The 11,765-nt window shown below is 58.5% G+C and overlaps 1 protein-coding gene across 4 annotated transcripts; it reads left to right on the forward strand.

The window, feature by feature from the left end:
• The first annotated feature begins 1,794 nt into the window (after positions 1 to 1,794).
• On the forward strand, positions 1,795 to 11,710 carry LZTS2 (leucine zipper tumor suppressor 2). 4 transcript variants are annotated; one of them, XM_061162417.1, is made up of 6 exons: positions 4,602 to 4,673; positions 4,940 to 5,742; positions 7,093 to 7,542; positions 8,161 to 8,808; positions 9,353 to 9,610; positions 10,378 to 11,710. In XM_061162417.1, the coding sequence occupies exons 3-6, from the start codon at positions 7,135 to 7,137 to the stop codon at positions 11,059 to 11,061; spliced, it is 1,998 nt and encodes a 665-aa protein (XP_061018400.1). In that variant the 5' UTR covers positions 4,602 to 4,673; positions 4,940 to 5,742; positions 7,093 to 7,134; the 3' UTR covers positions 11,062 to 11,710. The 4 variants fall into 4 exon arrangements, with proteins under 4 accessions (XP_061018398.1, XP_061018399.1, XP_061018400.1 ...); XM_061162415.1 differs by lacking the exons at positions 4,602 to 4,673; positions 4,940 to 5,742 and adding an exon at positions 1,795 to 1,925; XM_061162416.1 differs by lacking the exon at positions 4,940 to 5,742 and having other exon boundaries at positions 4,579 to 4,673.
• The last annotated feature ends 55 nt before the right edge of the window (positions 11,711 to 11,765 follow it).

Below are 11,765 nucleotides of genomic sequence, written 5' to 3' on the forward strand. Positions count from 1 at the left end.
TAAGATACTCTGAAGGAGATCGTAAAATAACTTATGCAGAAAGAGACCATGTCAGAAATATTGCTAAATAATAACACTTTCCCATGTTACTTCCTCTGATATTCTGAAGTCTGTTTCCCTTTAGATTTGCCTGCAAGAGTAGTGAGACTGCAAGATGTTCTAGGGCTGGGGAGAAGCCTTTTGTTAAGGAAGGGGGTATTGCGGGGGGAGGGGGGGGATGTCCTGCTTCCTGGAAGCAAGGCTGCCTTATGAAGCATTCCCTGTCAACCTAAGAGGGAGGTCTAGAACCCTGTGGAATGGTTTGGGGTCTCTGGTCTGTTGTGTGTGAGAACTGTGACTACAATTGTCTCCTGAAACAGACCCTGGAACAAAGCTGTTCTCTGGGGGGAGGAGGGGGACCTCCTCCAGGGCCTCCCTTCTTGGGGGTCTCTCCCAGACTGGCTGGAGCCAGGCCTCCTAATCCTGCAGTAATCATTCCCAGCCGCTGGCTGGTCTAGGCCTCATATAGGGTCTATAACGTTGAACGTCAGCCATGCCTTCCAGATGCACACTACCAGGTCAATCCTACCTATAAGGATGTGGGTTCCACATTCCGGTCTTCTGTGCTCAGGAAATCCTTTAGGGATTTCCATTAGGGGACTTTTATGAGGTCTATGAATTGGGGATAGAGGCATAGATACACACTTGCCTGTCTTGTCCCATCCTCCTAGCAGACAGCCCACACAGAGCAAACCAGAATGGTGGGGGGAGGGGAAGCTAATGATCCCCCAGCCCCACCCCCTACACACACACATTTCATTCCACACCTGTCTTAAACTCCTCATGTGAAAATTAGCCCAAAGTATTTCAGGAGCCCCTGGAGCCCAGAAAGTAGCAGTTAATCCCTGGGTCCTATGTAAGGTCCCTGCGAGTCACTGTTTCTGTACCCCGCCAAAGTGGATTGAGGCAAACTGCTTGGGCTAGAACCAGTACTCAGCCTGTGCCCAACTGGAATCTTCCTCAGAGTTGAGGGACAGCCTGGCCCAGTAGAATCCAGCTGGATCTGCAGCCTTGTCCTCAGATTCGCTAACCCACTTGGCCGTGAGGGGGCAGCTTTGGTCCTCCATCCCTTCACTGGGGATGGGTCCGAGAAGAGACTCAACTCAAAGGACTCCTGCTGCCCAAGTACTCAGGCTGCAGATATGACCCAGATACCTGTAGACATCACGGTCTGCCCTCCCACAGGCTGCCTTGGGTGCCATGGAGGGAGGGAGCCTTTGGTGCAGTACAGGTCAACTTCCTGTTTGTGCCTGTGGGTGGAACTTTATAAGTCTAAGAGAAGCCTGGCCACCCTCTGTGGGGGGTCAGAACTGGCAAGCCTGCTCACCTGGGCAGACACCTACTCCAGGGGAGGGGGAAGTGTTGGTTCTGCTTGAGCAGCCCCAACCTCAGAGGTGTGTGTGAGAAAGGGCGGGGTCTGTTTTGGTGAAATCCGAGCTTTCTTTGTCTGCTTCCCAGGGGTTTTCCCTGTGTCTGGGGAGTGGGCCGAGAGTGGACCAGGCTGGGCTCCCTACTGACCAGAAGATGGTGGCAGTAAAGCCCTATAGCCAACTTGGTTAGGGCAGCCAGGTAGCTTAGCTTAGCTGTGGCGCCGCTGGCCCCTTCCTAAATCAAAAGCCAGTTCCAGAAGCTGCGAAGTCAGAAGTCCGAGGGGCAATCTTGGGCCACCGTCGCGACACAGCTTGGCAGGGTACCAGATCGGCTGCTGAGGGGGTGCTGGGCAGACCACTCCCCTGCCTTGGTTGGGGGCGCGGCTTCAGCCGCCCCGCCCCCTCCACCAAGCCCGGGCCGAGCGCGCTGGAGAGCCGGCGAATCTGCGGCCAGGAGGTGCCGGCCCTGGATCAGGAGCCCGGCGGGAGCTGGAACGGCGGTTCAGGTGGCGCTGGGTGAGTGAGTGGGGGCGCCGCGGCGGTGTAGGAACTCTCGCCTCCTGCACACCCCCGCCCCGGAGTGAACTTTCCCAATCCCGGGAAGCGGGGGATTGGGGTGCAGAGACGGGTCTTCAGTCCAGGCTCCGCGGGCGAAGAGTCTGAACAGGGAACGTACACGAAAACTCACACCGACGGGCGCACACAAACGTGCACACAGACCCACGCGCGTACTGGAGACACCCGAATACACGTGCACTGCGGGACGGACGCGCTCATAGAGTTTCGCTTGCTGTCGGCGGATCAACGCCGCTGGCCCGCGCGGACCCCCAGCGGGCAGGGTGTGCTGCCGTCGCGTACTTGACGAGGGTGGGAGAAAAGGGCCGCCCAGTGACCGCGGACGGGGGCGGGCCAGGTGGGACGCCTCCGGAGGTTCCGGCTTCCCTGCTGCCCGCAGGTGAAGACTAAGACGTAAACAGGCGTTGAGCACGTGATCGCTTCGCAGACCCATGGGCTGTACAGGGGGAGCCTCGCGGCGGGAACCTCCCTCCCCCATACTAAGCGAGTTTGAAAGATACCTTGCCGGCGGTATTCCACTCTCCACCTGGAGGGGATAAGCCCTTCCCCAGGAATGGGAGCACAACGCCCCCTGAAGTTGGGGTAGCGCAGGAGGACTACCTGGGAGGGTTGGTTACCTGGGCTCCTCACCTTCCTTCTCCGGAACATGTTGCCTCCATTCCTGAGGGTACCCGAGGGGGGCGCAATTCTGCATGGCAGTGTACAGCAGCCTCCGCCGGGACCTCCAGCCCCGGGGAGCAGCTGCGCGAGCGCCTGTGGGTCCCGTTTCTTACTACACTCCTCCTTGCGGAACTGGGAGCTCCTCCCCTCAAAGTAGGAGCAGAAAGCCCACTCACGCAAGAGTGGGAGCCCCCCTTACCCAAAGAATGCATGACCGTACACATCCTCTCTATACCAGAGTGGGCCTATCTCCCTCTGATAGAAGGGAGAACGGGCCCCTCCCCCCAGCGAGTGAGTGAGTGGGCAGCGGCCCTCGGCCTCCCTCCCCCCGCCCCTACACACACGCTGAGCCCAGCTGCTGCCTGAGCTTCTGGGCAAGCTGCCAGAAAGGGGAGGAGGCTCCTGGTGCCCCAGGAGGCTGGGATCAGGGCAAGGCCAGAAGAGGGGGTCTCTATGGGGGTGGGGCTCAGTCTGTACTTGGGAGGCAAGAGGGTCTAGGGTGAGCCTGAGGGTGGCTGGGCTATGTTTCCCTTTCCAGGGAAAAAGAAAGAAAACAACTCTTTCCATGGAGCTAAAAATAGAGCTGAGAGCCGGCCAGGCTGCGGCCTGGAAGGGTGGGGGGTGGGGGGGAATGCTCCTTCCTGGGGCAGAGGAGCTCTGGCAGGCCTTAGTTCTGGGGGGCGGGGTTAGGGGGCAGGAGGCTGTCCTTGCCCAGGGATGCGGGCATCAGCTGACCTGGCTAGGTCACAGAGACCCCTATGGGAAAGTCTGTGTGATAAAATGTTTGTGAAATACGACGTGTATGTTTAAGAAGTTGTCTTTGTGACTGTGAAAAAGACTGTCATAGTGTGAAAAATGCTTGGGAGACAAGTATATTCAAGATTGTGACTGGGTGCAAAGGAACTTGAGCTGTGAAAGCTTATGCACAACTAGCCGTCACACCGAATGTATCTCTGTGAGTTGGCCTGACTATGGAAAGAAGGGACATGGAACCTTCTGATGTACCAGACAGACTGAGTGATTGTGTCTGAGACTGAATGTGGGAAAGGTCGTGTGGGTGTTTAGATTGTTGTTTGCCAGAGGGTGAGAGTATCCCTGACCCTGAGAAGACAGTGGAACGTTGTCTGCTGTGAGGCTGGCGTAAGCTTGGCCTGTAGGTTTGGACCAGCTCACCCACTGGAGTGACTTTTGGGGGCCCAGGGGACGTCTCCCTGTGAGTACTGACCTCTTAGCAAATGACTCTGAGGGAAGGTTGAGGAACAAAGAACCGCGCTCGAGGAAGGCCTGGCCTCTCCGGAAAGGGAGTACAGCACTGGGGAGAAGGGTAGGGGCCCCCCAAGGTTGGGGGTGGCTGGGTGTGTTCTCTGAACGGGCCGCCAGGTGGCGCCGCCTCCGCAAATCCTAGCGTGCCTTCTGCGAGCCGCGGGGGGTGGGGCAGGCACCCACCAAGCGTCGGCCCCCGACTTGTGCCCGGGACGCAGGGCCCAGAGTTGGGTGCAGGTGACCCTCAACCTCCTTCTCTGGACTCTGAAGCCGGAGAGTGTGCCTGGGGGTGAGGCATCGACTGGAGGAGCGGAGGGGGAAGGGCGGCCGCCGCGGCGCCTGGCCCTTTGTGCTCGAACAATGACCAGCTGCCGCTGGCCCCGGGGCCCAAGTAGGGGTAGAGGGTGATTCGCCGTCGGCTAGTCCTGAGCCGACCGAGCCCCAGACACACAGTCATCGCGCCTCGGAGGGAGGGAATCTGAGTCCCGCTGCGTAGCTCCAGCGTGCGCCCCGCCGGACACGCGTGACGCCGGGTGCCTGCGCGTGTCCGCGCCCCGGGGGCGGGGTCACCCCTCGGACCCTCCCCCGCGCTGCACCGCCCACTTGGGCCGGGCGGGGGCCGGGCCGGGCCGGGGGCGTCGCGGAGGCGGGGCCGGGTCCGACCCGGCCGCTCCGAGTGGCCGCGCGCGGCAGGCTGGAGCCGGGCGGCGCGCCGGTGGAGCGCTGGGGGCGGCCCGGGGCTGAGCATGGAGCGGCGCGGTGGAGGTGAGGGGGGGGGCCGGGGCTGGGAGGCGACCTGGGGGCGCCCCCAACTTCTGCGCGGCGGAGGTCCCGTGGGGAGGCCGCATTCCACAGCTGCCCCCACTTTCTGGAAGAGGCGGAAGGAGGGGGGTGAACTCCGGAGGGCGGATTGGGGGCTCCCGGCTTCCTGTCTCGTAATGGAAACTCGTGATCCCAGACTTGATCCCGCTGGATGGTCCTGGAGTTTGGTGAGGGGGAGACTTTCCCGAACTCTTCTGCCCCCAAAACAGGTCTGTGGGAAACTCGGACCTCGGCCAGACCTCCCTCGGGCCCCGGCTGGATCCAGCCTTCAACCGCCCCCGGCCCACCGAGCAGGGCAGTGTGTGCTGTACCGGAGCGGTTTCTCAAGGATGTTGGGGAGTGCGAGGGGTTCCCTTCCCACAGCCACAAACGCATTTCTCAAAATGGAGCCTCCACTTGCCCCTCCTTTTCTCTCGGGCTCCAAGAGCGGGAGCCGGGCTGGCTGGGCCTGGCTTTCCAGGCGCCTGGCTTTGGCTCCGTGGGTGTCTGGCTCTCAGGGCCCAGCTCAGCGTCTCTTCTCGGTTTAGGGGCCCCTGGCTTCGCGGGGACCCCGGCTCACTGGGTCCGCCTGACCCTGGAGCCGCTCTTCGTCTTTGTCTCTTGTCTTTTGGGTCCCTGTCTAAATCTCTGTCTCCTCCCCTCAGTTTCCACTTTCTCTATGTTCACTGAAGTGGGGAAACACACCGAGATGCCAGCCCTCTTGGCCCCTTAGGGGAAGCCCCTTCCCCACGGTTTCCTGCATGCCCTGGATGGTCTGGGAGAGGGCAGAGGAGGGGGTGTCTTTGCTCAGGTCTGGCACTTGTGGGGTGGACTCAGTCCCCACCCCTGCTCCGAGGGCACCAGTCACCCCCACCCCTGGCTCCCAGCTCCTCCTCCCTCAGTCTGGACACCTTCCTCCAGATATTTTGACTTGAGCGGGGAGGTGGGGGAGGGTGGACTTAACGGAACACCAGCAAGAATGAAGGAGAGCAGATCAAGCAAAGAATAATGTCTCTCCTCTCCACACACTCCAGTGAGTGACAAAAACCAGGTTCCCACTCACCCATTTGGCCCTGCGTGCCACCCAGACTCCCACCCTCACATGCACACACAATATTCTGTACACACTTGTGCACTATTTCCTGTTCACACACTTGTGTAGGATACATAAACTCATGTATATATGAATGGACATCAAACCATTCTCTGACATAGTCACACTCATACATCACAGATTCACTAATGTATGCATTTATAATTTTCACATACTTTCTGAGAGAGTTGCACAGATTTTTGTAAGGTATGCCCATATGAGTTCATATATATGTACATGTATATATCTGAATGTATTGATACATCTATTCAAACATACATGTACTTGCATACACTCATGTTTTCACACACAGTGCTCATGTTCATGTTCTTGTGCACAGTTTCACACGCACAAATAAGTAAAGTGCATACACTCCTACTCCTACGCAGTTCTCTGTCCACTTCTTGGCCCCTGCTCTGCATGATGACTTCAGCAGATGCCTGAGTCCTGGTCTTCAGCCTCAGGACTGGGGAGGGAGTTCCGGGTGGAGGCTTGCTATCCCCTTCCAGGAAGGAGCAGGGCCTGGGGAGGTGGAGCCCTCTTCCCTGGAGCAGCTGCCAGAGGTGATGGTAGAGCCTCTATCCTCATCCCTTTGGAGTTACTCTGGGGAATGTCGAAAGCTAAAAGGTTTCATAGAGGTTGGCAGTGGGCCTGTGGAGGCTTCTTTAGGCCTGACTGGGTGCGGTGAGGCTAGGAATTGTCATGGAAATAGGCATGAGCCTGCATCCACCTCCGGAAAGCAGGAGACCCCAGAGGGCACCTGTGGGCTCCCTAAGAGCTCTGGTTCTTGTTTGACCAGCTCCACCCTTGCCGTCTCTCTGTCTGGGAGAAACTGAGGCCCAGCTGGGTGAGGCTGGGCACTGCCTGGCCTTAGCTCTTTGTTCCCTAATTACCATTTGAGTTGCTGACTGCACCCCTGAGTTTGCCCAGACTGCATCTAATGAGTCCACCTGTCCCAGGGGGCCAGGGACCAGTGCCGGGAGCTGGTACAGAGGGCTCCCTCCCTGATTCCTGGCCTCTTTGGGACCCCCATTCCCTCATCATCCCTGCTTGATAGATTCAGTCCTCAGCCCTATTCAGACCAGAATTGGGCAGTGGTCTGGGGCCCAGGGAGGATGGAGGTTCTTGCCAAGATGCAAGAGGGGATGTGTTAGAGGGAGGATATCAGTGCTTTTCACTGATTTTGGGTGGACTGTTTGACCTGAGACTAAGGACCAGGAGGGACTCAGGACTTTATACAAGGAGGGAGCTCAAGATGGAGAGACTCAGATGCCACTTCCCTGCTCACAGGTTTCCCTGGAGGCCCTTGGCCAGGCCTGAGCCTCTGCTGCCATGGCCATTGTGCAGACACTGCCAGTGCCCCTGGAACCCGCTCCTGAGGCCGCTACTGCCCCACAAGCACCAGCCATGGGCAGCGTGAGCAGCCTCATCTCAGGCCGGCCCTGCCCTGGGGGGCCGGCTCCTCCTCGCCACCATGGTCCCCCTGGACCCACCTTCTTCCGCCAGCAGGATGGGCTGTTGCGGGGCGGCTACGAGGCACAGGAGCCACTGTGCCCAGCTGTGCCCCCCAGGAAGGCTGTCCCTGGTACCAACTTTACCTACGTCAACGAGGACTTCCGGACAGAGTCACCCCCCAGCCCAAGCAGTGACCTTGAAGATGCCCGAGAGCAGCGGGCACGCAATGCCCACCTCCGTGGTCCCCCACCAAAGCTCATCCCTGTCTCTGGAAAACTAGAGAAGGTGAGGACCAGCCCTTCCTTTGAGGGTCTGGGTGGAATCAGAGGTCCCCTGGAGAAGCTGAAATCTGGAGACCTATTTATAGGAAGGAGTATGGGCTCCAGATTCACCAGACTTGGGTTCTCATCCCAGCTCTACCTCACTCAGGGAAGTCATTTAACCTTTCTGAGCCTCAGTTTCTGTGTTTGTAAAATGGAGGTAACAGGTCAACTCTCATAGGATTGTTGTGAGAATTAAATCTAATAATATGTGTGAAGTGTTTAGCCTAGTGCCTGGCACATAATAGGTACTCAATAAATGTTAGCTTCTTAGAAATACTGTTCTATATAACTACTGTGTGTTTGCATTTGAGCAAGGCCTGTAACTCCCTCAGCCTCCATTTCCTCGTCTATGTATGCGATAGTGATAATATTTTGCTTGCATGGATTTTGTAATTACCTGAGAGGTACATTTTAAGTTGCCTGACATAAGTAAAGCTGACACAGGAGGCCCTCAGCCAGTGGTAGCAATTGTTATTACTATATGGGGGTTGGGGGCCCCGGATGGGAGGGCAGGGAGTGTGATAAGGGCTTCGAGAGATTGGGCGGCTCATCCCCATTGTCAAATGGCACCTTATTTCAGAACATGGAGAAAATTGTGATCCGCCCAACAGCCTTCAAGCCAGTGCTGCCCAAACCTCGAGGGGTACCATCCCTACCTAGCTTCCTGGGTCCTCGGGCCACCGGACCGTCGGGGAGCCAAGGCAGCCTAACGCAGCTGTTCGGGGGCCCGGCCTCCTCCTCCTCTTCCTCTTCCTCCTCGGCTGCCGACAAACCCCTGATACTGAGTGGCTGGGCCAGCGGCTGCCCATCGGGGACTCTATCTGACTCCGGCCGAAACTCATTGTCCAGCTTGCCCACTTACAGCACCGGGGGTGCTGAGCCAGCTACCAACTCCCCAGGCGGGCACCTGCCCTCCCACGGCCCTGGGCGGGGTGCCCTGCCAGGGCCAGCCCGAGGAGCCCCCACCGGGCCTTCCCACTCAGACAGCGGCCGTTCTTCCTCCAGCAAGAGCACAGGCTCCCTGGGGGGTCGCGTGGCTGGGGGGCTCTTGGGCAGCGGTCCCCGGGCCTCCCCTGACAGCAGCTCTTGTGGGGAACGCTCCCCACCACCGCCCCCGCCCCCTCCACCCCCTTCGGATGAGGCCCTGCTGCACTGTGTCCTGGAAGGAAAGCTCCGAGACCGGGAGACAGAGCTGCAGCAGCTGCGGGACAGTCTGGACGAGAGTGAGGTGACCATGTGCCCGGTGTGGTCAGTGGCAGTGATGGGGGTGGCATGGCAGGACATCCACAGGTGCTGGGCATACAAGACGCATTTCTGTCTGCTCAGAGGCAGGTGTTGGGCTGGTGACCCCCATCCCTACCCCAGCTGTCTGGTTTAAAATCTAGAATGGTGGACATGGCACCACCATATACTGTCTTTCAGACTTGAGCACATTACTCGGTTGTACTGAGTCTCAGTTTCCTCACCATAAATGGGGATATTCCTGGCCCCAGGGTTATCATGAGGATTAAGCCGGGCAAAGGGTGTAAAGTGCTTAGATCAATGCCTGACACCTGGGAAGTGCCACACACATGCTTGCTATTATTGTTGTCTTTCTTTTCATAAAAGTAGTTGTTACTGTCGGTATCCTAATTATTGTCACTGTTGAATCCATCTTCCCTGAGCCCAGGACAGTGGGCCACCAGGGCAGTTGGTGACTGGGGCACTGGGGGTGGTCAGGGTTGGAGGTGTGGGGGAGCCTCCGGGACCCAGGCCTGCCCTCTCGCCTGCAGGTGTACGAGGAGCGGCAGCGGCACTGGCCCCGTGAGCGAGAGGCTCTGCGAGAGGATGGCGTGGCCCGGGCCCAGCGGGCCCAGCGGGCCCAACAGCTGCTGCAGCTTCAGGTGTTCCAGCTGCAGCAGGAGAAGCGGCAGCTACAGGACGACTTCGCGCAGCTGCTGCAGGAACGCGAGCAGCTGGAGCGGCGCTGTGCCGCCTTCGAGCGGGAGCAACGGGAGCTGGGGCCACGGCTGGAGGAGACCAAGTGGGAGGTGAGCTGTACCAGGAGGGGCAGGGAGCGGGGCCTTCAGTGAGGGGGTAAGCCTTGAAAGGAGGGGCCCAGCCACATCCCCTCGTGCCATCTCCAGAGGGCCTCCCCTTCCTCACTCTGTGAGATGAGGCTCCCCCCTCTGACCTCCCTTCTGGGTATGGGTCTCCTTGGGGGCCTTCACATTTGGTCTCCTCATGGCTCTGCTCTAAGTGCTCAGGTAGCCAGTGACACTCCCATCCACTGCCTTCCCACCAATAATGAGAATGTAGTGCTTGTTCCTTGACAGGTACTGCTACTCGAAGCATGTAACGTAGAGTATCATCTAATCCTTGTAATAACCCTGTGAATTGGGTGCTGTTCACACCCTCATTTCATCAGTGAGGAATATGAAACCCAGAAGGGATGGAGCCTGAGATCACACCTAGTCAGTGGCAGAGCTGAGATCTAAACCCAGGCAGTCTGGCTCTAGTGTCTGTGCTTTCCACCAAGACACTGTAGTGCCTCCCAACTGGAAATGCAGGCACTGCCCTTTGCTGCTTCCACTCCTGCCAAACCCGCATGAAGCTGGTGCTTCATGATGGTTTAAAGACCCCAGCTTTGAAACCAGAAGATCTGGGCCTATATTCCACCTTAGCTGCCTCAGTGTCTTCATCTGTAAAATAGGTACAGTGATCAAACTGGCTCTCCCCAAATGCCCAGCTTGATGTCAGGGCCTGGCCACCTGGGAGAACCTTCTCACCATCTTTTCCAACTGTCTCCTACCCCTAGGTGTGCCAGAAGTCAGGTGAGATCTCCCTGCTGAAGCAGCAACTGAAGGAATCTCAGGCAGAGCTGGTACAGAAGGGCAGTGAGCTGGTGGCCCTGCGCGTGGCACTGCGGGAGGCCCGGGCAGCGCTTCGGGTCAGTGAGGGCCGGGCACGGGGCCTCCAGGAGGCAGCCCGAACACGGGAGCTGGAGCTGGAGGCCTGTTCCCAGGAGCTGCAGCGGCACCGTCAAGAGGCTGAGCGGCTGCGGGAGAAAGCTGGGCAGTTGGACAGTGAGGCTGCCGGACTCCGGGAACCCCCTGTGCCACCTGCCACTGCTGACCCATTCCTCCTGGCAGAGAGTGATGAGGCCAAGGCACAGCGGGCCGCCGCCGGGGTCGGGGGCAGCCTGCGGGCCCAGGTGGAACGGCTCCGGGCGGAGCTACAGCGGGAGCGGCGACGAGGCGAGGAGCAGCGGGACAGCTTTGAGGGGGAGCGGCTGGCCTGGCAGGCAGAGAAGGAGCAGGTGATCCGCTACCAGAAGCAGCTGCAGCACAACTACATCCAGATGTACCGACGTAACCGGCAGCTGGAGCAGGAGCTGCAGCAGCTCAGTCTGGAGCTGGAGGCCCGGGAACTCGCAGACCTGGGCCTGGCGGAGCCAGCGCCCTGCATCTGCCTGGAGGAGATCACTGCCACTGAAATCTAGGGCCTTAGCTCCCCCTTCTGCACGGAGGTCTACTGAAAGCAGGCAGCCTCAGATCCACCGAGGGCCCCAAAGTCTGAGGGCCCAAGGGCCTTTAGTCCCTGGGATGCAGGCCTCTGGGCCTCTGCCTAGGACTCAGGGCTGCCCGATGACTTGGATCAGACTCCCTGAAGGTCCCTGTGTTCACTGTCACCCAAAGGCTCCTACTCACTCGACCTATTTCATTCATTCCCCAAATACTGCCATTGCTACTTTGCCAACCCCACACCCCCCCAGCGCTCCCAGCCCACTCAGCCAGGGGGCTCGGAAAAGGAAGGGGCTCCCTCATCTCCACATTCTCCCCACCATCCCAAAGCTAGAGCGAGCCATATAGCGCCAGCTGCTCCAGATGTGCCTGCCCCAACCCTGCCCATGTTGTGGAACAGGGCTGGGACTGGGGTCTGATCCCCAGGTCCCAGCTCTGCAACCCCTCTCCTGGGGAGAAGGGGCTATAGTCAGACCAAAGGAAGAACTCAGAAATGTTTATTTGTGTTTGTGACCAAGTGGCCCCTCCCCATATCCAGGTTTTTGGCCTCGTTTTTCACTTGTATATTTTTCACATTGTAAATTTCTTGTACAAACCCAAAGAAAAAAATTAAAATTTTTGTTTTTAAAAAAAGATGAGTGTTGTGGATAAAGATTAGGGGAACTTGTTTGACCCCCCCAAG

The sequence above is a fragment of the Dama dama genome, chromosome 15 (assembly GCF_033118175.1).
Source record: "Dama dama isolate Ldn47 chromosome 15, ASM3311817v1, whole genome shotgun sequence".
In the NCBI taxonomy this organism is placed as follows: domain Eukaryota; kingdom Metazoa; phylum Chordata; class Mammalia; order Artiodactyla; family Cervidae; genus Dama; species Dama dama.